This window comes from Maylandia zebra, linkage group LG15 (assembly GCF_041146795.1).
Source record: "Maylandia zebra isolate NMK-2024a linkage group LG15, Mzebra_GT3a, whole genome shotgun sequence".
Lineage (NCBI taxonomy): Eukaryota > Metazoa > Chordata > Actinopteri > Cichliformes > Cichlidae > Maylandia > Maylandia zebra.
In genome coordinates, this window is record NC_135181.1 from 10,425,940 (window position 1) to 10,452,027 (window position 26,088).

At 41.0% G+C, this 26,088-nt stretch overlaps 4 protein-coding genes across 5 annotated transcripts; 2 read left to right on the forward strand and 2 right to left on the reverse strand.

The window, feature by feature from the left end:
• The first annotated feature begins 362 nt into the window (after positions 1-362).
• On the forward strand, positions 363-13,102 carry parp1 (poly (ADP-ribose) polymerase 1). Its single transcript, XM_004541791.5, has 23 exons — positions 363-628; positions 1,724-1,886; positions 2,438-2,553; positions 2,667-2,881; positions 4,685-4,775; positions 4,873-4,989; positions 5,141-5,317; positions 5,783-5,945; positions 6,086-6,226; positions 6,319-6,558; positions 6,664-6,729; positions 6,817-6,949; positions 7,079-7,274; positions 7,361-7,489; positions 8,155-8,238; positions 10,113-10,235; positions 10,347-10,475; positions 10,619-10,717; positions 10,862-11,014; positions 11,155-11,282; positions 11,381-11,442; positions 11,713-11,827; positions 12,395-13,102. The coding sequence occupies exons 1-23, from the start codon at positions 506-508 to the stop codon at positions 12,474-12,476; spliced, it is 3,045 nt and encodes a 1,014-aa protein (XP_004541848.1). The 5' UTR covers positions 363-505; the 3' UTR covers positions 12,477-13,102.
• Positions 2,607-4,299, reverse strand: adorb1a (adenosine receptor B1a). The gene is made up of 2 exons (XM_076873858.1): positions 4,121-4,299; positions 2,607-4,047 (listed from the first exon to the last, which is right to left on the reverse strand). Exons 1-2 carry the CDS (start codon positions 4,138-4,140, stop codon positions 2,937-2,939), a joined length of 1,131 nt encoding a protein of 376 aa, XP_076729973.1. The 5' UTR covers positions 4,141-4,299; the 3' UTR covers positions 2,607-2,936.
• Positions 13,103-13,769: 667 nt separating the features above from the next.
• Positions 13,770-24,019, forward strand: lin9 (lin-9 DREAM MuvB core complex component). Of its 2 annotated transcripts, none has more exons than XM_004541792.6 (15): positions 13,770-14,048; positions 15,188-15,220; positions 15,500-15,591; positions 16,577-16,690; positions 17,708-17,838; positions 18,497-18,622; positions 18,731-18,888; positions 20,087-20,220; positions 20,367-20,495; positions 20,866-20,967; positions 21,058-21,138; positions 21,236-21,361; positions 21,519-21,704; positions 21,968-22,065; positions 23,039-24,019. In XM_004541792.6, the coding sequence occupies exons 1-15, from the start codon at positions 14,018-14,020 to the stop codon at positions 23,142-23,144; spliced, it is 1,647 nt and encodes a 548-aa protein (XP_004541849.2). In that variant the 5' UTR covers positions 13,770-14,017; the 3' UTR covers positions 23,145-24,019. The 2 variants fall into 2 exon arrangements, with proteins under 2 accessions (XP_004541849.2, XP_004541851.1); XM_004541794.5 differs by lacking the exon at positions 13,770-14,048 and adding an exon at positions 14,084-14,803.
• Positions 24,020-24,046: 27 nt separating this feature from the next.
• Positions 24,047-25,762, reverse strand: mixl1 (Mix paired-like homeobox). Its single transcript, XM_004542351.2, has 4 exons — positions 25,541-25,762; positions 25,199-25,419; positions 24,900-25,026; positions 24,047-24,730 (listed from the first exon to the last, which is right to left on the reverse strand). The coding sequence occupies exons 1-4, from the start codon at positions 25,635-25,637 to the stop codon at positions 24,150-24,152; spliced, it is 1,026 nt and encodes a 341-aa protein (XP_004542408.2). The 5' UTR covers positions 25,638-25,762; the 3' UTR covers positions 24,047-24,149.
• Between the last annotated feature and the right edge of the window lie 326 nt (positions 25,763-26,088).

Consider the following 26,088-nt stretch of genomic DNA (forward strand, 5'->3'; position numbering starts at 1 on the left):
CAGCACACAGGTCCGGTACCACGGGTCCGGAGTGAAGGCCTTAATGTGACACAGGGCAAACATTTTGTATGCATACACAGTGATTACAAAAATGATATAGCCTCTTTATTACCGATATTATCTGCAGCACATGTAGCACACCATGCATCACAGGCTCTACTTCAGAGGCTAAACTCCAAATTTCAATGTCTAAATCTTAAAAATCACACTTTAAGATGTATGCATGTGCAGCATACTGTCACCTTCACTCGCTCATATCTCACTCAGGAAGAATGGGATTGAGATTGCGAGTTTAGAGCTGTAGTTTTCCCAGATGAGAGAGCCGCTGGTGCGGTGGGAAACAGAGACGGAGTGAGAACTCTCCACGTGACTCTTCTCTCTGCAGGCACGCGGGCTTCTCTCCGCCAGTGCGTTGATTGTTGCGGTTCCTCGTCACCCGAAGAAAGTTGTTCGGCTCGTGGTGAATTTGTGTAGTTCTGTTTTATTTAAAAAAAAAAAATCAACTATGGCAGACTCACAAGAGGACAAGCTGTACAGGGTAGAATACGCCAAAAGTGGCCGCGCGTCGTGCAAAAAATGCAAAGAAAACATAGCTAAAGACTCGCTGAGGATGGCTATCATGGTGCAGGTAAGGTGGCGACGTGTGGAGGCAAAGCCGCTCCGTTAACTGGCTTGCTATCTGGGTGCTGCTATCTGAGTAAAGCATGCGGGCTGTTGTACGGGTGTAGTGGATGGGTAGGAGCAGACTGGAGAGTAGGAAAATACAGCTTATGGTGTGGTTTCAGTTGCGCCGAATCAGGCCCTCGTTAGCATTTAAATGGCTGACATTGTCTGTGCACTCCTGTCCATCACAAAGAGCCGCGGAGCCTTTTTGTCTCTGTCTGGCTATTATGCATCTTGCATTTCATGAGCTAATTTAATTTATGCTTGAAGGCTGCAGATATTCAGAGTTTGTCTACCCCAGAAGACAAATAATAGGGGGAAAAAAATCACAGCACACAGAAGCAGAAATACCACTGCGTGGTAACTGCTGCTGCCCCACAGAGAGGTAATCACTTAAAGAGTCGGAGAGCTGCTTATGTGGCTGCCTGTTTACTCATGGTTGATGGGAACAGCTCAGGATTCTCAGGTCACTCAACTTTTCTCTCTAAAGACCTGCCACATTCAGTCTGTGTAATTCATACAAATCCTCAAAGTGTAAAGTACTTTTTGTGCACTTCATGCACCTTTTTTATGAATGTAGGGGTCACACAGGGCTCTATTCTTGAGCCACTTTAGTTTACACATTGTATAAAGTATGCCTTAGTAAAATAAGAAAAATATGTTTTTGAATCTTTGTATATAAACCTTAAAAAATGTGTTATGTCCTAAATATACAATATTTATTCAATTTTCATAGCTATACATGCTAGAAAACGGCATGTTTACATCTTATTTTTTTATACTGATGTCCATAAAAATGTCTCAAAGCCATGGGCTGTTTGTCAAAATTTTGCACAACCTGGATTTAACTTAAGAGTAGTTCCAAAGTATCTTTGTGTCATGTAATAAATGGATTGAATGCCCTACACATAACATTGCATTGGTAAAGAAAAGAGATGATTAAATAAGTCTGGCAGGAAAATATTACCCTTCTGAGGCATCATATAACCATCGAGCTGGAAGAAGCAATTAGAGACGCTTTACACTGTAAAGTTAAACATCTGTGTTTTTTGTTCTCCAGTCTCCCATGTTTGATGGGAAGGTCCCCCACTGGCACCACTTTTCCTGCTTCTGGCAGCGAGCATCAGCTCAGTCCACCGCTGATATCGCTGGGTTTTCTGATCTCCGCTGGGATGACCAACAGAAGGTGAAAAAGGCCATAGAAAGCGGTGGCGCCGCAGGAGGTCAGTACTTCAGTTTTATTAGGCTGTGACCCCTCGTGGAAATGGTTGGACGACTTAATTAATGTTATCTTAAGCTTCTTTTAGTTATAATAGGCAATCGGAGGAGTAACAGTGTTACTAAGCAGCGGTTAAACATTGCTATATCAAAGAATCAATCAGTGCAACAGCAAAGACAAATCATAAAGTAATTTCACTCTTTAGTGTAAATGCCCTTATCATGAGAGGAGAACATAATTACCTGCTCAGTCACAAGGATTTATAGCAGTTGTTGACTTTGGAAAGAAAATCAAAGACTGTATTATATATTTTAAATGGTTTCCTGATGACTAGACTATAGGTGAAGCTTTGGTAGGCTTATTTAGAGCTGAACACTGAGTCTGTCAGTCATTTGAATGAAAACAGACAGCTATTTCAATTGTAGTTGGTCTGACATAACTCAGATTTAACCTATACATATATCTATACATCTGTAGACTCATCATGATATGTTTTATTACTGATAACTGAACCAGCTATAAAAAGATATACATGTTCAATTTTTGATCTTGTAGGGAAAGGTGACCAGAAGGGTGGCGCTAAAGGCGAGAAGACGCTGAATGACTTTGCTGTGGAATACGCCAAGTCAAACCGCAGCACATGCAAAGGCTGTGAGCAGAAAATAGAAAAGGTTTGGGACTGCTTTTATTGTCTGAAAACTGTTGTTTAAATTTAATTATTTAATCATCTGGTGGGTTAACTTTGTCATTTTCCCATAAATATTTGATCCATTTGAACCTCCAGGATCAGATTCGTGTGTCCAAGAAAACTGTGGACCCCGAGAAGCCACAGCTGGGTCTTATTGACCGCTGGTACCACACGGCGTGTTTCGTGAGCCGCAGGGAGGAGCTGGTTTTCAAGCCCGAGTATAGCGCCGCTCAGCTGAAGGGATTCAATGCACTGCGGGCAGAGGACAAAGAAGAGCTCAAGAAGAGGCTCCCTGCTGTCAAATCTGAGGGGTGAGCCAAAATCATTTATTCGGTTTGAAGCCTGGGATTAAAGTTATGATCAGCTCTAGCGTTGATCCCTGCTGTTGGTCTCATTTAAAGCCTCTCTGTCCACCACTGTCCTGCAGCACATAAAAATAGCTTTAAATGTGTCCCTGAAAGCCGTCATGGTGTAGGCATAAAGGAAAGGGTTGACAGCAGAGTTTGCGTGTGACAAGATGATGGCTGTGAGCAGAAGCTCAAGAGGTACATAGCAGCGTGGACACAGAAGCAGGAAGCAGTTGATTATGTGAAGTGGGATCCAGCAGACCGTAAAGAGGAAAAGAACCAGAAAGAGAGAAGTAGCTGTCTTCATCTCTCGCCGCATGCTGGCCGCGGTCCTGATTTGTCCGTCACCTCTGCCGCTTTGCTCAGATGTGATGCGCCGCACTTGCTGCTTAACTGTGACAAAGATTTGGGCGTAGATGAGGAACATGATCACCAGAGGAGTGAGCACGCAAGCAAAGAAATTGAAATAGACCATGTAGGTCATGTCCACCACAAGGACGAAGAAACAGTAGCCCGTGTCAGGCGGCGTCTTGTGCCAGCCCATCAGAGGCACAAGTCCGATGAGAAACGCCAGAATCCATGTGGCGAGGATCACCAGCACAGCGTTGCGAGGCGTCATCAGGACCTGGTATCGGAAAGGCATGAAGATGGCGATGTAGCGCTCCACAGCCACTGCCAGCAAGCTGAAGATGGAGCTCTGGGTGAACATGATTAAAACGCTGAGCATGAGAAGACACAGGTAGAGATTGTGGTGCGGCATGCCAATGTCGGTCAGGATGGCACAGGGAATGGCGATTGCGCCCACACAAATGTCAGCAACTGCGAGCGAGACCAGGAAGTAGTTGGTGACGGTGCGCAATTTGCGGTTGAGGCCCACAGCGACACAGACCAGTAGATTTCCTGTAGTGGAGAAAAAGGCGATGACGAGCTCAGCCGCCATGTACGTCACGTTGGGGGAAATCACCAAGTCTTCAGGTGGAGGCGACGCTGAATAGGAGGCATTAGAAATGGAAGCAGATGAAAAGTTCTGGAAAGCTTTTAGAAAAGGGGGCAACAGATGGGAGGAGTTGCTTGTTGTTTTTTGGAAAGTGTAGAGTTGGAACAATGCTGTGGTGGCCTCCATGTTTGTCCTAAAAAGAGAAATAAGGTGCAAAACAAACTTGGAGTGGTAATAAAATGCATTAAAGAAGGAAAATTACTCACCCGTCTGCAGCAGCTCGCATCTGTTTACGATGATTTTAGCAGAGAATCTAAAAGCTTCTTCAGTATTATTCTTTCACTGGCCGTCTTCACTCAGAAAAAAAGCAAACAGACTTCTGCTGAAACGCATTACCACATTGATTTATGTGCAGCCCCACCCCCATCCTCCTCCTCCCCATAGATTCAGCTGTTGTCTGATGAGTGAGGTTTGTCTGAGACTTGGATGGTCATTAACTGAAACACGTGTGCATGTCTGGTCTCCCAGGATGCTAAAAGCATTTTCCTCGTCAGAGCAGAATGCACGATATCAACACTGACACCTGGGGCTGTGCAGACATGTACCAACTTGCGTTTGTGTGTGTCCATTAACTGATTAGGCCCAATTGGATCTGCTTAATGACTGAAGGTGTCAGAATCAGGCTTGTTGTTCCTCATCTTGACTGCTATCCTGTGATCCTCTGAGGCTCAGTTAGGAAGCTAATTTGGATGTTTTTTCACCTTCCTTTTGTCCTTGTTGAACTAACTGAAAAAAAAAGTTTTAAAGAAATGTTATGTTTGTCCTCACAGAAAGCGGAAAACTGATGATGTTGATGGAGCGTCAAAAAAACAGAAGAGAGAAGAAGACGACGAGAAGAAAAAGCTAGAAGAACAGTTAAAGGTACTTTTTAATGTTACTTCTCACGTGTTAAACTTTGATCTTTTCCGATGTTGCATTAATTTGTTTGTGCGTGTGTCTTGGCTGCACTTCTCTGCAGAATCAAAGCCAGCTTATTTGGGGAATTAAGGACAAGCTGCGAAAATATTGTTCAGCCAATGATATGAAGGAGCTGCTGATTGCAAATGGCCAGGAAGTTCCCTCTGGAGAGACCAATGTAAGAGAAGCTTGTTGTATTTTGTGTCTAACGTAGCATATTGGAAAGGAGATGATTCTATATTTACTGCTCATGAATACAGTTAAAGCTAAAATTTTCTGAGGAGTGCTGCTGTTCTTCTGTTTGATGACGAATGTTTTTGGACTTGCAGGTAGTTGACAGCCTGGCCGATGGTATGGCTTTTGGTGCTCTCGAGGCCTGTAAGGAGTGCCAGGGCCAGCTGGTGTTTAAGGGTGACGCCTATTACTGCACAGGAAACATTTCTGCCTGGACAAAGTGTGTGTTCAAAACCACAACACCCTTACGCAAAGACTGGGTCATTCCCAAGGTTGGTCACCTCATCTCACTCTAACTATATGTAGACGTCTTTTCCACAGTTGCAGAACAAGTTTGTCTTTGTTACCTTTTAACAACTAGTCCACATTCCTGTTAGCACAGCACAAGCTGGAGCAATTACTATGGCTGGATAGCTGCCCTGGACAAAATCTGTGGGCTGCATGTGTCAGTCTGTATTATATTTCTTGCAGTAGCCCCTCCCGTAGTCACTGAATCATCCTAAGTTTTCTGTGGTGGTACTGTCTTAGTTTTTTGACACCAACAACAGTCTTTCCTGGTGGAGCGTGTGAAACTTTCTAGAATACGTACTGTCACCAATGGGAAAATGAAAAGTAAATAAATGAGGTGGCCTTAGCCAATGAGCAGGACTGAGGAAGAAAAATTAAACTGCTATATAAAACTAATTTGTAGTTACCTGTTTGCTCTGTGTCTCTGAAATATTCTCTTTCCATTTTAGGAATTCCACGAAGTTTCTTTTCTGAAAAAATTCAAATTCAAGCGGCAGGACAGGGTTTACCCTAAAGAGGCTCCCACAAAAACCCTGACAGCGGCCAAATCAGAACCACTACCGAGTGCATCCAGCGCTCCGACCGAGCCACTGCCACAGGGAGCACCTTCAGGTGAGAAAAACTTAAAAGACTGTGTAAAACATTAAAAATCTTCCTTCCTCTTGGTACCACGGACAAAATGCAATGAAAAAATTCTTAACATTTTTCTTGTTATTAACAAAATGTTTTATTCTGTGTGTTTTGTCCCTTAGACAAGCCTCTTACTGGCATGAAGCTGCTGACTGTGGGCAAGCTGACTAAGAACAAGGATGATCTGAAAGCTGCTGTGGAAGAGCTCGGTGGAAAGATTACCGGCACAGTCAACAAGGCCTCATTGTGTATAAGCACCAAGAGTGAGTAACGATTTGTTAAAGAGAGAATTATCACAAGTACTCTCAGTAATAAAAGGAATGATATAACATCAAACTTTGCCATGTATTGACAGAGGAGGTGGAGAAGATGAGTAAGAAGATGGAGGAAGTAAGGGACGCTGGCGTGCGTGTGGTCTCTGAGGATTTCCTCACTGACATCAAGTCATCGGGCAAAGCCCTCCAGGAGCTGGTCTCCCTGCACGCCATCTCCCCCTGGGGGGCAGAGGTTAAAGTCGAAGCTCAGGCTCCATCTGTGGCCTCCAAGTCTGGAACACAGGCTACTAAGAGCACAGGGAGGGTGAAAGAGGAGGAAGGTAAAGGGCACTTAATGTGGAAATACTGAATGAATGCATTAGAACAATTGCGGCGGTATACAATGTGACATTTAGTGCATACATTAAACAGTTGTGGCATTACAGGTGGTAGCAAATCCAAGAAGATGAAACTCACAGTCAAAGGTGGAGCTGCTGTGGATCCAGACTCAGGTAGTCATTAGTACCATGGACTGAAAATGCTTCATTTCTCTTTTTTTTTCCCCCCACAATTTTAATTAATTTTTTTTTTTTTCCCAGGTCTGGAGAACAGTGCCCATGTCTTGGAGCAGAATGGGAAGATGTACAGTGCTACACTCGGTCTTGTGGATATTGTCAGAGGAACTAACTCTTACTATAAACTGCAGCTGCTTGAGGATGATGTACAGAAACGGTAATCGGACCTCTTTGTGTTGGCTGCAGTTAGGCTTTGCCTATTGTTTACCATTTCCCCCCATTCGTGGAAATGTTATCTATCCAGACACTAACTCATGTATCTCTTTCCTCTGTGACATGCGTGTAGGTACTGGGTGTTCAGGTCATGGGGCAGAGTGGGTACAACTATCGGAGGAAACAAGTTGGACAAATTCCATGACAAGAACTCTGCTCTGGATAATTTCCTGGGTGTGTACAAGGAGAAGACGGGCAATGACTGGGGCTCGTCCAACTTCACCAAATATCCCAATAAGTTCTACCCGCTGGAGATTGACTACGGACAGGTACACATACACAGTAATAAGTCAACATCTCGTCTGACATGTTGTGGATTTTTAATTTCTTAGTGACCCCTTGTGTTTCTGTGCAGGATGAGGAGGCAGTGAAGAGGCTGACAGCCACGGCTGGCACCAAGTCAAAGCTGGCCAAACCTGTCCAGGAGCTAATCAAGATGATCTTTGATGTAGAAAGCATGAAGAAGGCCATGGTCGAGTTTGAGGTAAGACTTGCCTACCACACACTGAAATCAGGATCTTCCAGTTCTTTGGGTTATTTTTACCATTTCGCCTGATGTGGTATTTACTTCACATTTTCGCAAGTTCATTCATTCAAGTCAGATGGATAAAACATATGCAGTATACAGTAATATTTTGACTTAGAAGTACAACTTTAAGAAGTATATTAAAAAACCCAAAAAATCGTGTCTGATGCTGTAGATTGACGTCTGGATAAATGTAAATGTGCTTTAGTTTTTGACATTTTAGGCTGTTGTCACAGACATAAAAATAATTTACTGATGTTTAAGAGATTAAACAATTTAAGGAAAATACTCGTCTTCATTCACAAAGAACATTTTAAGTGCTTTTTATTTTAGCAGCAGATTAGATAACTCTTCTAATACAATAAGTTAATTTATAATGATGTAAAGTGCTCTGTGAGCATTACTACTTATTATTACCCCTCAGCTGTAAAAGGCTGACCCTGCTGGGCGTTGGGCAGCTGGCTTTGAAACGCAAGGTTGCGAATGTCATAACTTGAGAACAAGGCAACAGAGGATTTTGAAAATGATACCATACTGGAACTACTAGAATGCTGAGGGGTAGCACTGGCATCCACCAGTATTTTTGCACTTGACAGGCTGATTTATTCTTCTTCTGTCTGCAGATTGACCTCCAGAAGATGCCACTCGGTAAGCTGAGCAAGAGGCAAATCCAGAGTGCCTATGCGCTCCTCACTGAAGTACAGCAGGTCAGTGACAGTCAACAGCTCCTCTGAGAGTTGCATCGGTATTTATGTTGGATTCCTCTTTATATACCGTATTTTCACGACCATAAGACGCACTGTACTAAAAGGCGCAGTCTCAGTTATGTGTGCCATTACTGTATTTAACACACACATAAGGCGCACTGGATCATAGGGCGCATACAAGTACCGTATGCGTATTTTAAAAATAAAGCGGGAGCAAACCTGAGTTCGGTACCTTACTCACATTTTTATTACCAGTAATCGTCATCATCAACAACAGACAAGCATACAAGTGTGCGTATTTAAAAATAAAGCAGGAGCAAAACGAAGTTTGGTACTCACATTTTTATCATCAATCAAACCCATCGAAGTCCTCATCCTCTGTGTCTGAACTGAACAGCTGCGCTAAATCTCCATCAAACATGCCAGGTTCACTTTCTTCACTGTCAGAGTCACTTTCCGTGCCGTGCGGCTCCTCGGAAATGATGCCGGCTTTTGCGAAAGCTCGAACAACAGTGCCAGCAGACATGTTAGCCCAAGCATCTACAATCCATTCGCAAATTGTGGCGTAACTCGCCCGGCGCTGCCTTCTACTCTTAGTGAAACTGTGGTCTCCATCGGTCATCCATCGCTCCCAGGCCGCTCGCAGCCTTACTTTGAACGGGCGGTTCACACCGATGTCCAGCGGTTGGAGTTCCTTTGTCAGGCCTCCCGGAATGACAGCAAGCTCACAGTTCATTTGTTTCACTAGTTTTTTCACATCGGCTGTGAGATGGGCACGCATAGAGTCACAGATTAAGAGCGATGGTGATGCGTGGAAAAAACCACCTGGTCTCCTTACATACACCTCCCTCAGCCACTCTTTCATCATTTCCTCATCCATCCAGCCCTTTTCATTTGCCTTAATGATGATTCCTGCTGGAAACTTCTCTTTAGGCAAAGTCTTTCTCTTAAAAATCACCATAGGCGGCAGTTTCTGTCCATTAGCATGGCAGCCAAGCACAACAGTAAAAGAAGACTTTTCGTGCCCCGTTGTGCTTATCGCTACCGTGCTGGTCCCCTGCTTCTCCACAGTGTGACTCACCGGGATGTCAAAAGTGAGCGGGACCTCGTCCATGTTTGTGATGTGGCTGGGCTGGATGTTTTTGTCGCCGATGTGTTTGCTGCAGTAGGAGTGGAAGATGGCCAGCTTTTCCTTATAATCCGCTGGAAGTTGCTGCGCTACCGTAGTCCTGGTCCGGATGGAAAAATGGCACAGTTTCACAAAAAGTGAAAGTGAAACTGCTTTTAGCCGAATGGTGACCGTCGAAATGCTTCTCCCGCTCGTTCTTTGCTCGATGATCCACCGCTCAAGTCTTTCCTCCAACTCGGGCCACCTCGCCTTATGTCCGCGGAAACTCAGCTGCGTTTTCTTGACCTGCCGGAGCTTGTTTTCTAGCTTCCTCCATTTGCGAACCATCGATTCGTTAATCTTAAATTCTCTCGCCGCTGCTCGATTTCCATGTTCCTCCGCGTAGCTGATGGCCTTCAGTTTAAACTGTGCTTCATAAGCGTGTCTCTTTGCCATTTTCAGGGTTGCGCCCACACTTCACCCTTTAGCGTTCTCATGGTGTTCTCTACTACGTCCTCCTTACAACACACAGGGCGCACTGCGCTATAGGGCGCGCCGTACTTTTTGAAGAAAATCTAAGACTTTTAAGTGCGCCTTATGGTCGTGAAAATACGGTAACTCTGTAATGCTTTGAAATCCATTTTAATACTATCGTTTGGAATGAATTTTGGACATAACAACTAGTCCTTCTGTACCAGTGGTTGGATGAGATCTGTGCAGCTCCTGATCATGCAACGTTTACATTTTTAACTTACTTTTGTTAAAGGCTGTGTCAGAGTGTGTGTCTGAGGCGCAGATACTGGATCTCTCCAATCGCTTTTATACCCTAATACCTCATGACTTTGGCATGAAGAAGCCTCCACTGCTCAACAACCTGGACTACATTCAAGTAAGGACTCATAAACTGCCCAATCTAGAGTTTGACCTTTCTTTGTCATGTCACCACTAAGCCTAATGCAGAGTTTAAAAAGGTTGATCTGTAAATGCATCACTGTTTTAGGCTAAAGTTCAGATGTTGGACAACCTGTTGGATATTGAAGTGGCTTACAGCTTACTGAGAGGAGGAGCCCAGGACAATGAGAAAGACCCCATCGACATAAACTATGAGAAACTCAAGACAAAGATTGAGGTAAGGAGCACAGCTCTTTAGAGAGTAAAGTTTTGTTCTTAATCATCAACGGTGGGCAAGATTTCATTTTTGCCCTGATGATCGATTTAAGTTTTGAAATGTAAAAACAAAAAAATGCATGTGACACATCTGTTGCTTTACAGGTTGTTGACAAGACCACAAGTGAAGCTGAGATCATCGTGCAATACGTTAAGAACACCCACGCTGCTACGCACAACACGTACACACTGGAAGTACAAGAGGCAAGTCTTTTTTTTTTCTTTTTTTGAATTTATTGATTGATTAACTTGGTAAAAATGGGTTTAAGCAGGACAACCGCTTCATTTTAATGGCTTTAATAGATTTGGAATCTTAGTTTGTCTTCTGATTGTGTTTCTGTATTTTAGATATTTAAAATTGTCAGAGAGGGAGAGCACCAGCGATACCGTCCATTCGAGGAGCTGCACAATCGCCAGCTATTGTGGCACGGCTCTCGAACCACCAACTACGCCGGTATTCTGTCTCAGGGTCTCCGCATCGCCCCTCCAGAAGCCCCAGTGGTGAGTGTTGTTTTGAAACCAGGTTGATGATAAGATGTGAAGAATTAAAAACCTCTCCTTCTAATAAATACCCCAACTTTACCCATAGTTTCTAGTGTTTAGTCCTGCATAACATTACAGTCCTGCTTAATTTTCTCCAGACTGGTTACATGTTTGGCAAAGGTGTGTACTTTGCTGACATGGTGTCCAAGAGTGCGAACTACTGCCATACCTCCCAGTCAGATCCTGTGGGCCTCATTCTGCTCGGCGAGGTTGCTCTAGGAAACATGTAAGTGACGGTCTGAATGCAAAAAAATATATATTTCATCCTTTGAAATGTTGGCCTGACTGTGTAAATAAATGCAACCTCCTTTTTAACTAATGCAGGCATGAACTGAAGAAGGCTTCTCATATTACAAAATTACCTAAGGGCAAGCACAGTGTCAAAGGTGAGAGACATAATGGGTTGCAGCATTTTAATTGGTATTATTTTTCTAAGTGTTTGGTTCACATGGCAAACATTGTGCTTAAAGCTTTGTATTTCTGTTTAGTCTGTGTCCCTAACTGTAATTTAGATCCACGCTTTTCAGCGTAGTTCTTAACAACGCGATGAAATTCATCCCAGCAGGAAATATTTACCTTTGTCTCTGTCAGTTTTTAAAACTGCGTGTATGTGCGTGCATTTAATAATATTCACTTTTGGGGTTTTTTTATTACAGGTTTGGGTAGAACAGCTCCCGATCCAAATGCCACTGTCACTTTAAATGGAGTGCAAGTGCCTCTGGGAAAAGGAGTCCACACTAATATTGATGACACAAGTCTGCTGTACAACGAGTATCCTCTAATATTAGTTTGTTTGGTTATATGTGTAATGATTTTTTTTTTACCTGCTTGTCTGTACATAACCTGTGCAGTTAAAAAGGTGAGTAAAATTTGTTACATTTCTATCTTACAGTCACCGGCCATTTCATTAGGTGTATCTGTTCATTTGTCATTAATACAAAATCTAATGATCCAGTCACATAGCAGCAACTCGGTGCATTTACACATCAAAGATCAAAGAGAGGTTTACAATAGGGAAGGTAAGTTAAGTCACTTTCAACATGCAGTACAAGTAAGGTATAATAAATTAAAGACCAGTGAGTTCACCCATGGAAACAGTTTTATAGCTTTCTGTCTTTTAATACAGGACTACACTTTTCATTGTGTAGCTCACCCAGCTGTCATGCATAAATCGACTCATTTGCACTGCTTATAGCAGTGAAGACATGAAGATGAGACAGTTGAAGGGTTGTGTTTATGTCCTAACAGCAGTCACCACAAAATAAATTGTCAGGGTATTTGTGTTTTCAGCTTAATTTGTATCTGTACCACCTGTTTTCTTTAACCGTGCTCCCTCAGGTACATTGTGTATGATGTAGCACAGGTAAATCTGAAGTATCTTCTGAAGATCAAGTTTAACTACCAGACATCCCTGTGGTGAGAGGGGCTGCGCACGAAGCTTCTTCATAAAGAAAGAAAAAAAAGACCACTGTTGCCTCCAAAATGCTTGGGCTTCATTCTCTGCAACCGAAGATGTTTAAAAAAGGAGTGATACTAAACCGTCCTTCATGTTGGATCCTTGGAAATCTCTTGTCACTTTATTGTGTTTTCACCAGGTTTATTAAGTGGCAGGCTTCCTTAGTAATACATTAGGTACCTAAATACTGGCTTCTTCACATTGCGTACATCAGTACCTGGAGAGGTCTGGTGACAACTTCAGAAAGTGTTGGTAATCTGTCACTGCAGAAAGATCTTATTTTCCTGTAGTTCATAAGGTATAGTCCTGCAAGTTTAGGAGTGTTCAAGAGCCAGTCTGCAAACATACACAAACCAATAATTTGCTGTGAATCCACAGTAAAGTGAAGACTAAGATACTGTAAGCATTTTGACATGTATATACTTGTTTTGTTCGCATCTCTAGCTGTCTTCCTCACTAAAAAGAAAAAAAAATGTGATGAGTGTTTATGCAAGGTGCCCTGTAAAAGATAAAAAAAGGCCATACTAAGTGTTTTTTTTAAATGTCTTTTTCTTGCTTCTCTCAAACCCAAATAAAACATTAGACATGAAGAAGGGTTTCTTTCAGTTTGTTGGAGAAGGCAAAAATCAAGGTCATTTGCTAAGGAGCATTCCTGGGAATGGTATAACCTTGATGAAAAATCATTGTCAAATACTTTCCTCTAGGGATCAATAAAAGTATTCTGATTCTGAAAAAGCAGGCTTTGGCTTCATTTTGGTAGGAGATTTAAGCAGTAGAAACTGTCTTGCCTCATTTCCCATTGGCACTGTAGGGTAACTAAATAAAGAGTTAATATGCAAAAAAAAACCAGCAACAGGATTTTCTGTATTTAATGGTAACAATTTATGAGCTTACTAAAGTGAAAAAATTGGAAGAAGAAACTTACACTTTCTGTGAGATTAGAAACTCATATTTGCACAAATGATTTATTTATTTTTTTAGTTTTTCATCTGCTTTTTCCTCACAGCTAAGAAAAAAATCTCACGTATATTTGGTTATTTACTAATTAATAGATAAATGGTACCCCATATGCTGTTTTATGTTGCGTATAGTATAAACAAAATCTTTCTTGGTATAACTGCAGGTAAAAATAAATACATTTACCCAAGAGAGAACATTTCATTTCAAACACAACACTTTCCAAACAAAGACTAAAACGTAAAGGAGAAATGAACGATAACTGATGTGGCGTATGAAACAATGGCTGGTTGCTATGCTCCCATTCCGAGTCAAGTTTTTGATACGAAACGATTTCCCAAGGATTTAACTTCACATTTAACATGTAAAAGTTGGATGTGTAGAAAGTGGATGTATTTGTTTAGATAAACAAACTACTGGAAGCAGTTATTAAGCTACCATTTAAGCAAATTACGGGATTTTTATTTCTCAAATCGCCCTCCAGAGAGAGTCCCGACCCAGAATGCATTTTGACAAGGTCTTTGAAAAAGCGGCGCGGCTAATTCAAGATGGCGGAGATGGACCAGCTGTTAGACGAGAGTGAGTAACAACACAAATTCAAGGAGTTTTGCATTGTAAACAAGCAGCAGTCCCGCGGTGGTAAAATAAATAACTGGCCAAAACCCGATATCGCTGACCATGTAATGGCTATTATAGGTTCTGCGCGGACTTCATAAGCTCATTTTAGACGCAAACAGACACCGGGTCTGTCTAAGTCAGCTAACGCTTGTTAGCGCGAGAGGCTAACCATGGCTAATGTTGGAGTTGAACAAGTTACTCTAGCCCAACTGGGTGAACAAATACCGTTAGCTTAGCCCCGAGCTAACGTCTGCTAACCTTAGATCGCGTATAGCAGGAACAAAAAGGCTGCCGCTACGCCACTAGCTGCTAACAAGCTATCTGTTTTGCTGGACTTATTTTCTATTTTATTGATTTATTTTAGTTTTCCATGACACTTTCATCATTTTTAGCGTTCCTTCACCCTGGTTATAGTTATGCGTTATGTATCATTATTGATCTTGTGAAGGGAAACTTGCCAGTTCATTTGTCTGTTTACACCTAAAACGGTCTCTGGGAACTTACCTAATGTAAATAACGTTATTTTACAGCTCATAGCTTAGCTTGTCCGGCTCATGTGTAGATACGAATTGCCCACAGCTGATGTTACACCCGTGTCTGACAGCTCCAGTTGGGGGTAAAGGCCTAACCGAGTCCGCTAGCTTTATTTTTAATTCCTGTTCACCTGCCTGGCTGCTGTCAGGGTTTAAAGCACCATCTTACTGATTCTGCGACAGGTGAAATGAGCATTTCGTAACTTAAAAAGGAGAACACTGGCAAATAATATTTATCAAAGTTGCACCGTTTTAGATTTCGTCTATGTGGTGTTGCTTTTTTATGCTTTTTAATGCTCTACAGCAGGGGTGCTCAATCCCAGTCCTCGAGAGCTACTGTCCTGCAGCTTTTAGATGCATCCCTACTCCAACACAGCTGAATCAAATGTTTGATTACCTCTTCAGCATGCCATCAAGTTTGGAAAAGGCCTGATAACAAGCCATTCATTTGATTCAGCTGTGTCGGAACAAGGATGCATCTAAAAGCTGCAGGACAGTAGCTCTCGAGGACTGGGATTGAGCACCCCTGCTCTACAGTAATGTAGCCTAAATTGTTCTCTTCCTCAGGTTCCTCAGCAGAGGCACTCGTCAGTCTTAAAGGTATGGATTCCCTTGTATTTATGCTTTTTACTGTTTACAAATATACTGGGTGCTTCTGAAACGTTGACTCGAATTCCTCACTATATCGATTAGACCTGTGTCAGATCACGTTGGTCAGAGCTCTGTAATAGTTTCTAATTGCAAGCTTACATGGCATAATGGTCCTGTTATTGTTTGCATGTGATTTTTGTCTGTTGGTATAGGGTTGTTAAGATATAATTACTGATTTAAAAACTGTTTTTGGTGTTCTTGTATATAAATATGTTGGTATTCTCACAGAGGGCAGTTTGTCCAACACTCTGAATGAGAAAAACAGCTTCCCTCGAGCTCACAACACCAGGGCACGGCATTCCTCTGTCACAATGGACACGGTAAGTTAATGCAATGAAAGCAATGAAAACTTCGAAAACAAAGAGAATCTGTTACACACGTTGCTTTAATTACTAATATGAAAAATATGGTATAGTGGTTAACATAGTCACCTTACTCCATAATTATGCTTCAGTGGGAAATTTGTGCCATAACTATGTCATAACAGGAAATCCCTCTAAAACCCTATGATGAAACCCTAAGGCATGACATGACGCACACCTCCACTGAAACGGAACTAAATGTGGTGTCAGTGTAAGCCGCAGCTATTGTAATTGGCCTGTTCAGTACCATTGATTCCTCCTGATGCATTTCCGGCTACTTTTTTGCCACGGTTTTGGAATTTTTCAGTGAAAGAATACCAATCATGTCAAAGCTGCACCAGATCAAGTACTATCCACTGTGGTGACCCGTTGGGAAATAAGGGAGCAGTTCAGTGTATCTTTTCTTTCCTTTTAGCAACCAAGAAGTTAATTATTACAATGCAGTAATACAGGGTTTGATATTTTTAAAAAAAATCACAATTATTTCTTCTTAAAATGAAAAGAAAGAAAGTCACTTCATCTTATGTGAGAGAGCTATGGCCGAAAATGGTAATGTATGGATATATCGTTAGTGTATGCATAGTTACTGCCCTTTGCTCATCTTAGCAGCATAGTTAAGTCTTTTGCAGTTCTGTTTACATCTCAGGAGTTGATTTTCTTACCTCCATTAAGTTGTTTCATGCCAGTGTAATGTGATGTGGAACTGGAAGGAAAATGCATTTCATCTCATTTTGCATGAATGGGGGTCTTTACATTTACTTAGATATTATTTCAGAACCTGTGTATTATACATGAGAGTTCCCAGAGTAACATTTGTGTTAGCCAGGCTATTTATAACGCAACATGCCAGAATTTCTACTGCTAATAGACGCCTAATATGGAGAATGCCACAATGTTATTTATAGATTGTTGGTAATATTTTGAATTTACATTGTTCTTGCAGCCTACACGGAGCTCGAAGCGGAGCCGTTTGTTTCGAGATGAAGATGAGCCACCGCAGCAGCGTCTTCCGTCCAGATCTCCACGGAGGAGCCAGAGAGTCACCACCACACCACAGGTAATGATTGCATTCTTCCTTACGATCACGTATATATTGCAGTTAATACATTTTCCTGGTAATGCTCCAGTTAGCACTGTTCATATTAAACTTTAAGATAATTGTGTCACCTGTGCAGTTTACGAGGCCCAAGATTAAAAGTAAAGTAAATTGTGTGTGAAAATAGTGCACTATTTGCCTATTTGCACTACTCTGCCTGGTTTACACTCAATGTCATTTACCCTTACCTGAATATTGTATATTGTATATTGCATAGCTTTCTTGTTAAATTGTATTGTATTTATTTAAATTTTTACTTTTTAATTATTTTATTTGCATTTTTTATTCACTCTCTTATATTTAAATGTTCATTTGCTGTTTCATCTAGGGTTTGAGAGTAACGAAATTTCTATTCTCTGTATGTCCTGTACATGTGGCAGAATTGACAAATAAAGTTGACTTTGACTTTTGACTTTGAAAAGTGCTCATCCACTTGGATTACTTGTGACGAGATATATTACACTTGGGTGTTTGAAAGTTTTCGTAGTATAAAAGTTCAACTTTGTTTGAGGTTTGTTTTGGTCCAAAAGCTATCTGTTTATACCTGACCTGTTTTTGGTACGAGTGTCTTCAAAGAGTTGAACATCATGTCAACATTAAAATAAGATAAAATGTGAGTCCAAATTATAGCTAATAACTTAAATTTAACATAAAAATCAATCAATAGCCAAAAGAATAAGATAGAGTTTAACTTTGGATATCCATATGTGTATATGAATAAACATACGCATATACACACACAAATATATAAAATCTAAACTAGAATTTTTTAAAAAGGCTCCTTGCGGGGTAATGTGAGTTTCAAAGGTTATGCTTTCTGACCAAGTTGGTGTGCCTGAGATTGAATAAGTTCATCATATCTCTACAGCATAACAGAATATGATTTGTCTAATGTAACCCTTTCCAAAGGAGTTCTTTAAAATGCCTACCATATTGTTGTTTATGAAATGACTGTTGTTTTAATGGTTTTCCTCACAGAAATTTTCTAACATCGTGACACCAGATAAGAAGGCTTCCCAGAAAATAGGGCTGAGATTAAGAAATCTGCTGAAACTGCCCAAAGCTCACAAATGGTGCATCTATGAATGGTTTTATTCCAATATTGACAGGTAAAGTCTGATTTTTATTTATTTATTTATTTTTGTTCCCTGATGAGTACACATAAATAAATGAGATAAAAAATAAGTTACCCACGCATAACTGGTCTTAATTCAGCTTATCATGTTAGTCAAAACACGTCATAGACACCTCAGCTTCACTACTGGAACTTGAACATTATGCACTCCACACTGTATATAAATGCCACTTGTTTTGCACATATTCAACTCTGTATATTTTATATATTTTATTATTATTATTATTATTATTATTATTTTTATTTTTTTTTATTTTTTATTTTTTTTTTACTATTTAATTTGTAAAAATGTGTATACACACACACACACACACACACACACACACACACACACACACACACACACACGTAGGAAAATATTTAGTATACACATCCAGAAATGCATACACTATTATATATTGTACATATATTTATTAGTTTCAGGTTGGCCATTCTTGTATTTTGCTCGTTTGTGTTGTTGTGTTTGCACATCTCTGTTGCTTGTGGGGCTCGCACACAAGAATTTCACTCGCATGTGCTGTGCCAGTGTGCCTGCACATGTGATGTGACAATAAAAAGTGATTTGATTTGATTTGATTTGAAAAGCAAATTGGTAATTATAAAACTGTTACTGTTGCTTCTCTTTCTTCCAGGCCTCTTTTCGAGGGTGACAATGAGTTCTGCCTGTGTCTTAAGGAGACTTTCCCCAACCTGAAAACAAGAAAGCTAACCAGAGTTGAGTGGGGTACAATAAGGAGGTTGATGGGGAAACCTCGACGGTACGCTGTGATTTTTACATAAGTGTATGGAACAGTTTCCTTATGGACTTGATGTGTCAGGATAAAAAGAACTGGCATTACATTGCTGTGCTCTTTTGTCCCTTCAAGGTGTTCATCTGCATTCTTTGCTGAAGAGCGAACAGCATTGAGGCAGAAACGGCAGAAAATGCGGCTGCTGCAGCAAAGAAAACTAACTGACGTGTCAAACTGCAAAGATCTTCCTGATGAAATCCCTCTGCCTCTCATCATAGGAACCAAAGTCACCGGTAAGATGACTGAAGTGAGCGCAAGATTTTCAAATGAGCTGCAGTGTTGCATTTTACATTTTTCTGCTTTGCACTTTCAAAAGATATATTCATGGAATTGAACTTAAGAGATAGAGAAGTTATTTTATCTGTCCCCTGATCTATCAGCCATTTTTCGGGAGAACTTAAGGATGACCTAATTAGAGCAGTTTTACTGTGATTTACCTCACAAAACACAGGTTTGGTCATGATTTAAGAATTAATATGCTAATTATGGCACAAATGAAAACGGATCCCTCAAAGGTCAAGTTGAATGATTTTTGTATCCAAAAGATCAATGGTTAGCTCGACTGTGATGAGATGACGTTTCATAGAAACGTTATTTTCTATGAAACAAAACGTGTGTCCATATGCTAATTTGAGGTGCCCACCTTGAAATTGTGGTGATTGTACAGATCTTTTGTAGTATAGCAACGCATATTTGAAGGATTGTCTACACTCTGTTGCTTTATCAGTTGACTTTATTGGCGAGCATAAACAAGGAATTGCTAAATTCCTTCAAAGTTGAAGGACTGCAGTCTTTCCTAACAAATACTGTTTTTTTTTTTTCTCCATACAGGTGACCCCCCCCTTCTCACCGTCTCTTCTCCCCTTTGGTTTTCTTTCTCTCCCTCTTTCTTTCATTCTTTCTCCCTGTCCTATCCCCCAGTCATGTCTGTCCCGTTTGTAGCAACTGAAAATAAAATAAATTCATAATTATAATAAAGGTCAATCAAATGGACCAATATGGCAAGGCCATGATGATCCACTTGGTAAAATAAATCCGCTTGGCATCTTTCTTGGCCTTAAAACAACAATTCTGATGGCTAAAGATCCAAACGGGACACAAAAAAAAAAAAAAAAAAAAGAGAAAGTTGAACAATAAGAGCACAAGACAGTGAACAAATCAATCATTTTAAAATATGGTACTGGAGTTGAATTTGATCAAAACTATGGACAATTAAAGGACCAAGAAATCAAGCCAATAACATCTTTGGATGGACAAATAGCAAAGCGTCTACTTGGCTATTTCAGACACCAAATGAATCTGTACTCGTAAAAAGTCAGATCCTTTTAATGGTGTGGTGTAGGCTGTATCAGACTCCATATGTGAATAATTAATTTATTTGTTATTTATTTATTCAGGTTTAAATCAAGTGCATTTATCTTTGTTCTACAGCTCGTCTCCGAGGACTCCATGATGGGCTGTTCACAGGGCAGATTGATGCAGTAGACACCAGTGCCGCCACCTATCGTGTCACCTTTGACCGCACTGGCCTGGGAACTCACACTGTGCCTGATTATGAAGTCCTGGTAAACACTTTAACTTAACTCTCATAAAAGCTTCACTCTCAGTGTGATTTTGCCACACAGGAGAAGAAGAAGAAATGCCAATAGCTGTATCGTAGGAATTTCACAGGTCATATTATTAACCATCTTATTGTAATTTTCTTTTCCAGAGCAATGAACCTAATGAGACCATGCCCATTTCAGCCTTTGCCCAGAAGCATCGGTCAGCACGCTATATGCAAAGCCTCATGACTCCGCCTAGAGGGCCCTATCCCTCTGCTACCACTCCTGTCCATATGGTATTCTGAAACTACATTTACTACCATTTGTTGATTTGCTGACACGTTTGGCCATATTCGAGTTTTGTTTTTTCTTTTTTTTTTTCTTTTTTTTTTTTTTTGTTGTTTTCAAATAACTGCTTTGTTTGGCCTACTATACACTATACGTTTTATACATTAATGCTAATCAGTGGGTAGACTGAAGAATTCCAAGGTGGGCTAGTGGCGCAATCACTTAATTCCCCCTTAGAAGCTGATTCCTCTGTAAAAAAAAAAAAGCCAGTGAAACCTTTGCCGGACACCTTTTTCACAGCTGTGTATCTGTTTGCCCATCTAAAAACAGATTTCAAATGAAGATTGTTGATCTAACTGGCCTTTTTTTAAACAACAGGACAATGACCCTCTTATCACCCAGTCACCATGGAGGAACAAACTGCCCGGTGCTGAAGGAGATACACTGGGAGGATTTCCTGTCAATTTCCTGGTCCAAGTGGTAAGGAATTCCTGTCAAATTGAAAACTAAAAAGGTGACGTCCTTCAATGTAGTTCTAATGCTTTGTCTTGTTTTTCTGTCCATTATTAGACAAGACTGTCCAAAATCCTCATGATCAAGAAAGAGCACATCAAGCACTTGAAAGAAATGAATACAGAAGCTGAGAAGCTGGTAAAGTCATTATAGTTAAGTTACTTTAAAACATGTTAAATGCTTCTGAAATATCCACATCAAGCTTACCTCAGCTATGTTTTTGTTTTGTGTTCAGAAGTCATACTCGATGCCTATTGATCTGGACTTCCAGAAGCGATATGCTACCACCGTGCTTGAGCTGGAGCAGCTAAATAAAGATCTGAACAAGGTTCTTCATGAAGTTCAGCAGTACTGCTGTGAAGTAAGTGAAAAGGCACGCTTACACTTAAACTTGAAATATTTTATTGCAGTATCTGATAATTCTAGCATGTTTTTTTTTTTTCTTGTTAGTCAGGAACGAGTAAGGAAACAAATGAGTAAGAGAGCCTTGTGTTAAACATCAGTGTACATCTTTCCAGCTCGCTCCTGATCAGGGCATGGTTCCAGCAGACCATCCCACAGAGCTGCGGAGGCGTAGTGAAGAAGAGGCCCAGCAGATGGTGCAAATGCGCATCAACGCCATGAAGGATGGGCAGCAGAGTGTGGCAAATCCCAGCCTCACACACCTCATCTCCCGTCTCACTGCTCTGCTCCTACAGATCAAGGTAGAAGATGTATTTTTATCACAAGTGTGTCAGGATGATAGGAGAGGATGTTAGGATGTCACACTCTGTGTGCAAGAAAACAATTTGTTTGAAATTCAATGCAAAAATTTAGAGCTTCGCAGCAGTAATTTGTTAAGAAATGTTGAACTTCAAGTATATAATACAATATATGTTTTATCAATTAATCAGTAAATATAATATAATACATCCATGACTTCTGATTTGATTACCTGTTAATCATTCATTCTCCTGGCTTGTCTCAGTGTTTGGCAGATGGTGGGGATCTGAATTCATTTGAGTTTAAATCTCTAACAGACTCTCTCAATGACATCAAAGCATCGATTGATCCCTCCAACCTCAGGTAAAGGACCAAATAGTGTTTCCATCCATTTCTAACAAAAGAGCAAGAATGACTGTTTTTAAGACAAAACTGAATATTTTTCTCCTTTATTATCTGTGAATCTCAAAACTCCCAAAATAGTGTAACTGTTAAAACAGTATAATCTCATATTTCATGGCTTTTCCTAAAATAGGATAGTGCAGCTATGTGGTATAAAAATAAATAACTTTCTCATTAGTTTTACTGGAGTCATTTTGATTCCCACTGAAGTCTATGCAAACTGCTGCATGTTGCTGAGCAACACACAACATTTACACACTTTGATGTGAATGATAATGTAAAATGAGCCAGAGCTAGCTGCATGTGATTGACAGATAACTATTTAGGGCATTTGGTTAGATCAAAATATTTACAGCAGAGCTGAACAGGGTGGGATGTTGAGTGTATGGCAGGACATGTGGAGAACCGGGCAGGTTGTTGGCTGTGCCGAGCAGCATAGGAACCCTAGCTGAACTGATCACAGAGTCTAGACTGTGGAGACTATTCAGAGCAATTACAAAGTAAAAGTCAGAGTAAGAGAGCAGAACTGAGGAGGGCTGCAGTTCTTTTACAATAATTAATTTACTAAAATTGGTTTGTTTTAGCTAGCTGCAAAGTTTGTTTATAATGTAGGCAGTGACCTGTCAATTTCAAAGCGAGGCTATTCTTTTTATACACACTTTATTTTAACTAATACAACATGTATTCTGAAATTTCCAAAATAATTTTGATGTGTTATGGTGTTGTTTGTTGTATCATTTGCTTATTGGTGGATGCTAAAATATTTTTTTCCTTTCTAAGATATATGATGAAATAACAAATTACAATTATCTGCAATCTGTTTAGTGGTTCATACATTTGCTGAACAAGCAAAAGTTGCTGATGTTGCAGGACCACCTGGTTGTTCCGTTGTTAACTGTTCTTCATAACTTTGGTTATTTTTCTGCATTTCCAGTTGCTTCCAGAATAACGTTGAGATCCATGTGGCACACATCCAGAGTGGCCTTAGTCAGCTGGGCAATTTGCATGCATTCGCTGCCAACAACACCAATGCAGTCTGAGTACCTGCATCGTCCCGCCCACGCACAGGTGCATGTACACACACGGAAGTGCGGTATATCCATGTTTGTCTTGTGAAATGGTGCTTTTACCTGGACTGTTAAAAGACTACAAAGAAGGCTCATGTCGATGCTGTGGATCTTCAATTTGAGTTCTTCCCAGATTTCCTCAAGTTTTGATCGGAATGGAGAGAAGAATGCTGAATATTTTACCCACAAGCTTTTGTTGTATCAAAATGTTTGTGCACCCAACTGAATGAACACAAACCCGAAAGAGTCTTAAAGCTTTTTGCCACGCTCCACATTTCCAAAATATTAAAACTGTTATTTATTTGGTTTCACGTGCCAAACATAAGGTTTTAACAGTTTTTATTGCCCGTATTTATTTATTTTTGAGTAGGTGTGTATGGTTATGCAACAATATTTTGCTATTTCTGATGTTTCCCTCTAAGTTGTGTGTTCTGTTGCTCCTTTAATGATAAGTACAGGGGAACGCGAAGGAATGTTTTATAATTAAAAAGTTATTGTAGATAATTGTACAATATCTGATTATTAGGAATATTGTCAGCCTTTCTGCTGTGTATTCTGAAATGGCTTTTGTAATTTTGTGCGCACTGAAAAGAGTTTTTTTTTTTTTCAGTATTTTTTTATAAAGGAGAACTCTGGGGTTTTGATCTTAAGTGTTTCCATATTTTACATCGGCTGTTGCTGCAACACCCCCCACACTAAGTCTGCATCACTGACCTTTAAACCCCATCAACAGTTCTTTCCTAGAGATTCTCCTTTTTTTCAGTTTTTGTAAAGTTGTATATGAGAGTGCCCCCGGGCAGTTGTATATAAATGTTTCTTTTTATATTAAACATAATATTGAAAAGCAGGTTTTGGCTTTGTTTCATTTATTAACAAACAAACAAATTCATACAAAACAAATGTCTTTTTTTTTTATATATAGTTTTAAAATAAATACACTCTCACACCTCTTATGATACATGTAGCTTTTGTAATGCATCACATAAAGCCACTGAAGTTTGCCATTGCTTCATTTTCCCAATCAGAATCCGAGTCGGAGAAGTCCTGCATCTTTCTGGCGGGGATCTGGGAAAAGTGATCGAACCTGTCCCCGCTGGCCCTCGCCTGCGGATACTGCATTTGGCATCTGTTGTCCTTAGATGATGATGGTGTGCTGAAGGGGTTCTGCATTGGGATGGGAGGAATCACAACTTTCATCTCTGGTCCAATGGTTTTGTTTGGTGGGAAATTGTCATACTCCACCAAAACCTTTGGAGCTTGGCTGTTGGTCATGTTGGCGTCCATGTTTGTCTGGTGCTCTCTCCTGGGATAGAGAGGGACGCTGCAGCTCGAAGTGCCAGCACTCTGCTTGTGTCGCTGCATGTGTTCTGGATTCATTCTGGCGCCCTCCTTGTCATAGATGCGGGAGGCAGATGCTTGGGCGTAGCTGCTGGGTTTGCTTGGAAGAGTGTTCCTGTGGGTGTCCTCGATGCCTTGTAGGTGCACTGTAGACCTGAAACTTTCCTCTAGTCCAAAACCACCCATCTGATGTACTTCAGCACTGTGAAGATTGTCACAAACTGCAATGGAGAGGGGAAAAAAAACAAAACTAAGCAACATGTTTTAGAATGTAGAAAAAAGAAGCCACAAACTTGAAGTTAAAACTACAATGAGTGACACTGAGCAGGCTTGACCTGATGTTAGAGTGAGGATGTGAGCACAAAACTAGTGAGTAAAGCTAATAGCTACCTTTTTCCGGAGCCATCCTGTTCTGGAGTTGGATAAAGGGACCAGCTGCTGGCGTGCTGCTGACCTTTGTGGACGTTGATGAGCTAACCTGGCGACGAGACTTGGCCCTTCTGTTCTGAAACCACACCTACAATTTTGGAAATCCGTTAATTCACATCTTACCACTCCATAAATCCAATTTTACCACAAGTGTGGAGTAGCGAGAGTTTCCTGTGATCTTAAGTGACTGTGTTTGCCCTTTGACCATGCAAAATAAATCAACCAATTCAACAAAGTGTGGCGTTTAAACCGGACTTCACCTGAATTCTGGACTCCGGCAGCCCAGTCAGAGCTTCCAGTCTCTCCCGTAGGAAGATGTCGGGATATTTAGTGTCGTTGTAAACTTTCTCCAGCACCTTGATTTGCTGTTGGGTGAAATTGGTCCTCTTTCTCCTGTGGGTCAGCATTGCCACGCATTTGTCCGCCCTGGGAACAGGATTTGCGGGGTTGAAGTAGTTTCCACCGTCCGGAGGTCCACATTCTGAAAAGAAGACGCAGGCGCAATTTAATTATCATTGCGTAAGTTGAGCTCTGAGGCAGCTGTTAGGCCGGTATTTGAAAATTAACTTTTTGTTGGGGTTAATGATCCCAGAGCCACCAACCTGGATTCACGGCGTTGTTCATCTGCAGAGGCCCTTCGTGATACATGTGGAACTGGTTCGCCTCCCCGACGCGCATATTCCCCTGAACTGCAGACATCCTTTCCGCTTTATCCCCGGTGACTGACTGACTGAGCTTGAGATCCGTGCGCTCGCCGGATTTAAATCCTCCTGTGATCAAAGGTAAAGCTGTCTAGATGTGTGAATGGGTCTGCCATCGGGGCCGACCGGCACTGCAGCGGCCGTGCAGCAACTTCAGACGTCTGCGGGCCAGCAGAGGTGTGAAGCAATCACACCTGGAACGATGGTCCGGCCGCAGGTCTGTTTAAAGGAGTTTTAATGGAATCTGCACGCTCAATACACATCGGCAGAGAAAACATTTATCCGCTTTGGCATGGATGAAGCAATAATGGACCCTCAGCCTTCAAAGGGAGAAAGACGGAAACGGCAATTTCCCAAAAAAGGTGGAGGAGTTCAAAGGACTATACCAGGACGCTGTGAGAAAACAGATATAAGCGCAAGCATTAGGTTTTTATTATTATTAATCTAAC

Bases quoted from the DNA above. Each gene is read 5' to 3' on its own strand.
- mixl1 (XM_004542351.2), bottom strand. From the start codon at position 25,637: ATGTCTGCAGTTCAGGGGAATATGCGCGTCGGGGAGGCGAACCAGTTC. The intron at 25,027-25,198 runs GTGAAGTCCGGT...CCAAAATTGTAG, and splicing joins TGCCGGAGTCCAGAATTCAG to GTGTGGTTTCAGAACAGAAG. The intron at 24,731-24,899 runs GTAGCTATTAGC...TCTCCATTGCAG, and splicing joins CAGGATGGCTCCGGAAAAAG to TTTGTGACAATCTTCACAGT.
- lin9 (XM_004541792.6), top strand. From the start codon at position 14,018: ATGGCGGAGATGGACCAGCTGTTAGACGAGA. The intron at 14,049-15,187 runs GTGAGTAACAAC...TCTCTTCCTCAG, and splicing joins GGACCAGCTGTTAGACGAGA to GTTCCTCAGCAGAGGCACTC. The intron at 22,066-23,038 runs GTAAAGGACCAA...CTGCATTTCCAG, and splicing joins ATTGATCCCTCCAACCTCAG to TTGCTTCCAGAATAACGTTG.
- parp1 (XM_004541791.5), top strand. From the start codon at position 506: ATGGCAGACTCACAAGAGGACAAGCTGTACAGGGTAGAATACGCCAAA. The intron at 629-1,723 runs GTAAGGTGGCGA...TTTGTTCTCCAG, and splicing joins GGATGGCTATCATGGTGCAG to TCTCCCATGTTTGATGGGAA. The intron at 6,227-6,318 runs GTGAGTAACGAT...ATGTATTGACAG, and splicing joins ATTGTGTATAAGCACCAAGA to AGGAGGTGGAGAAGATGAGT.
- adorb1a (XM_076873858.1), bottom strand. From the start codon at position 4,140: ATGCGAGCTGCTGCAGACGG. The intron at 4,048-4,120 runs GTGAGTAATTTT...TTCTCTTTTTAG, and splicing joins ATGCGAGCTGCTGCAGACGG to GACAAACATGGAGGCCACCA.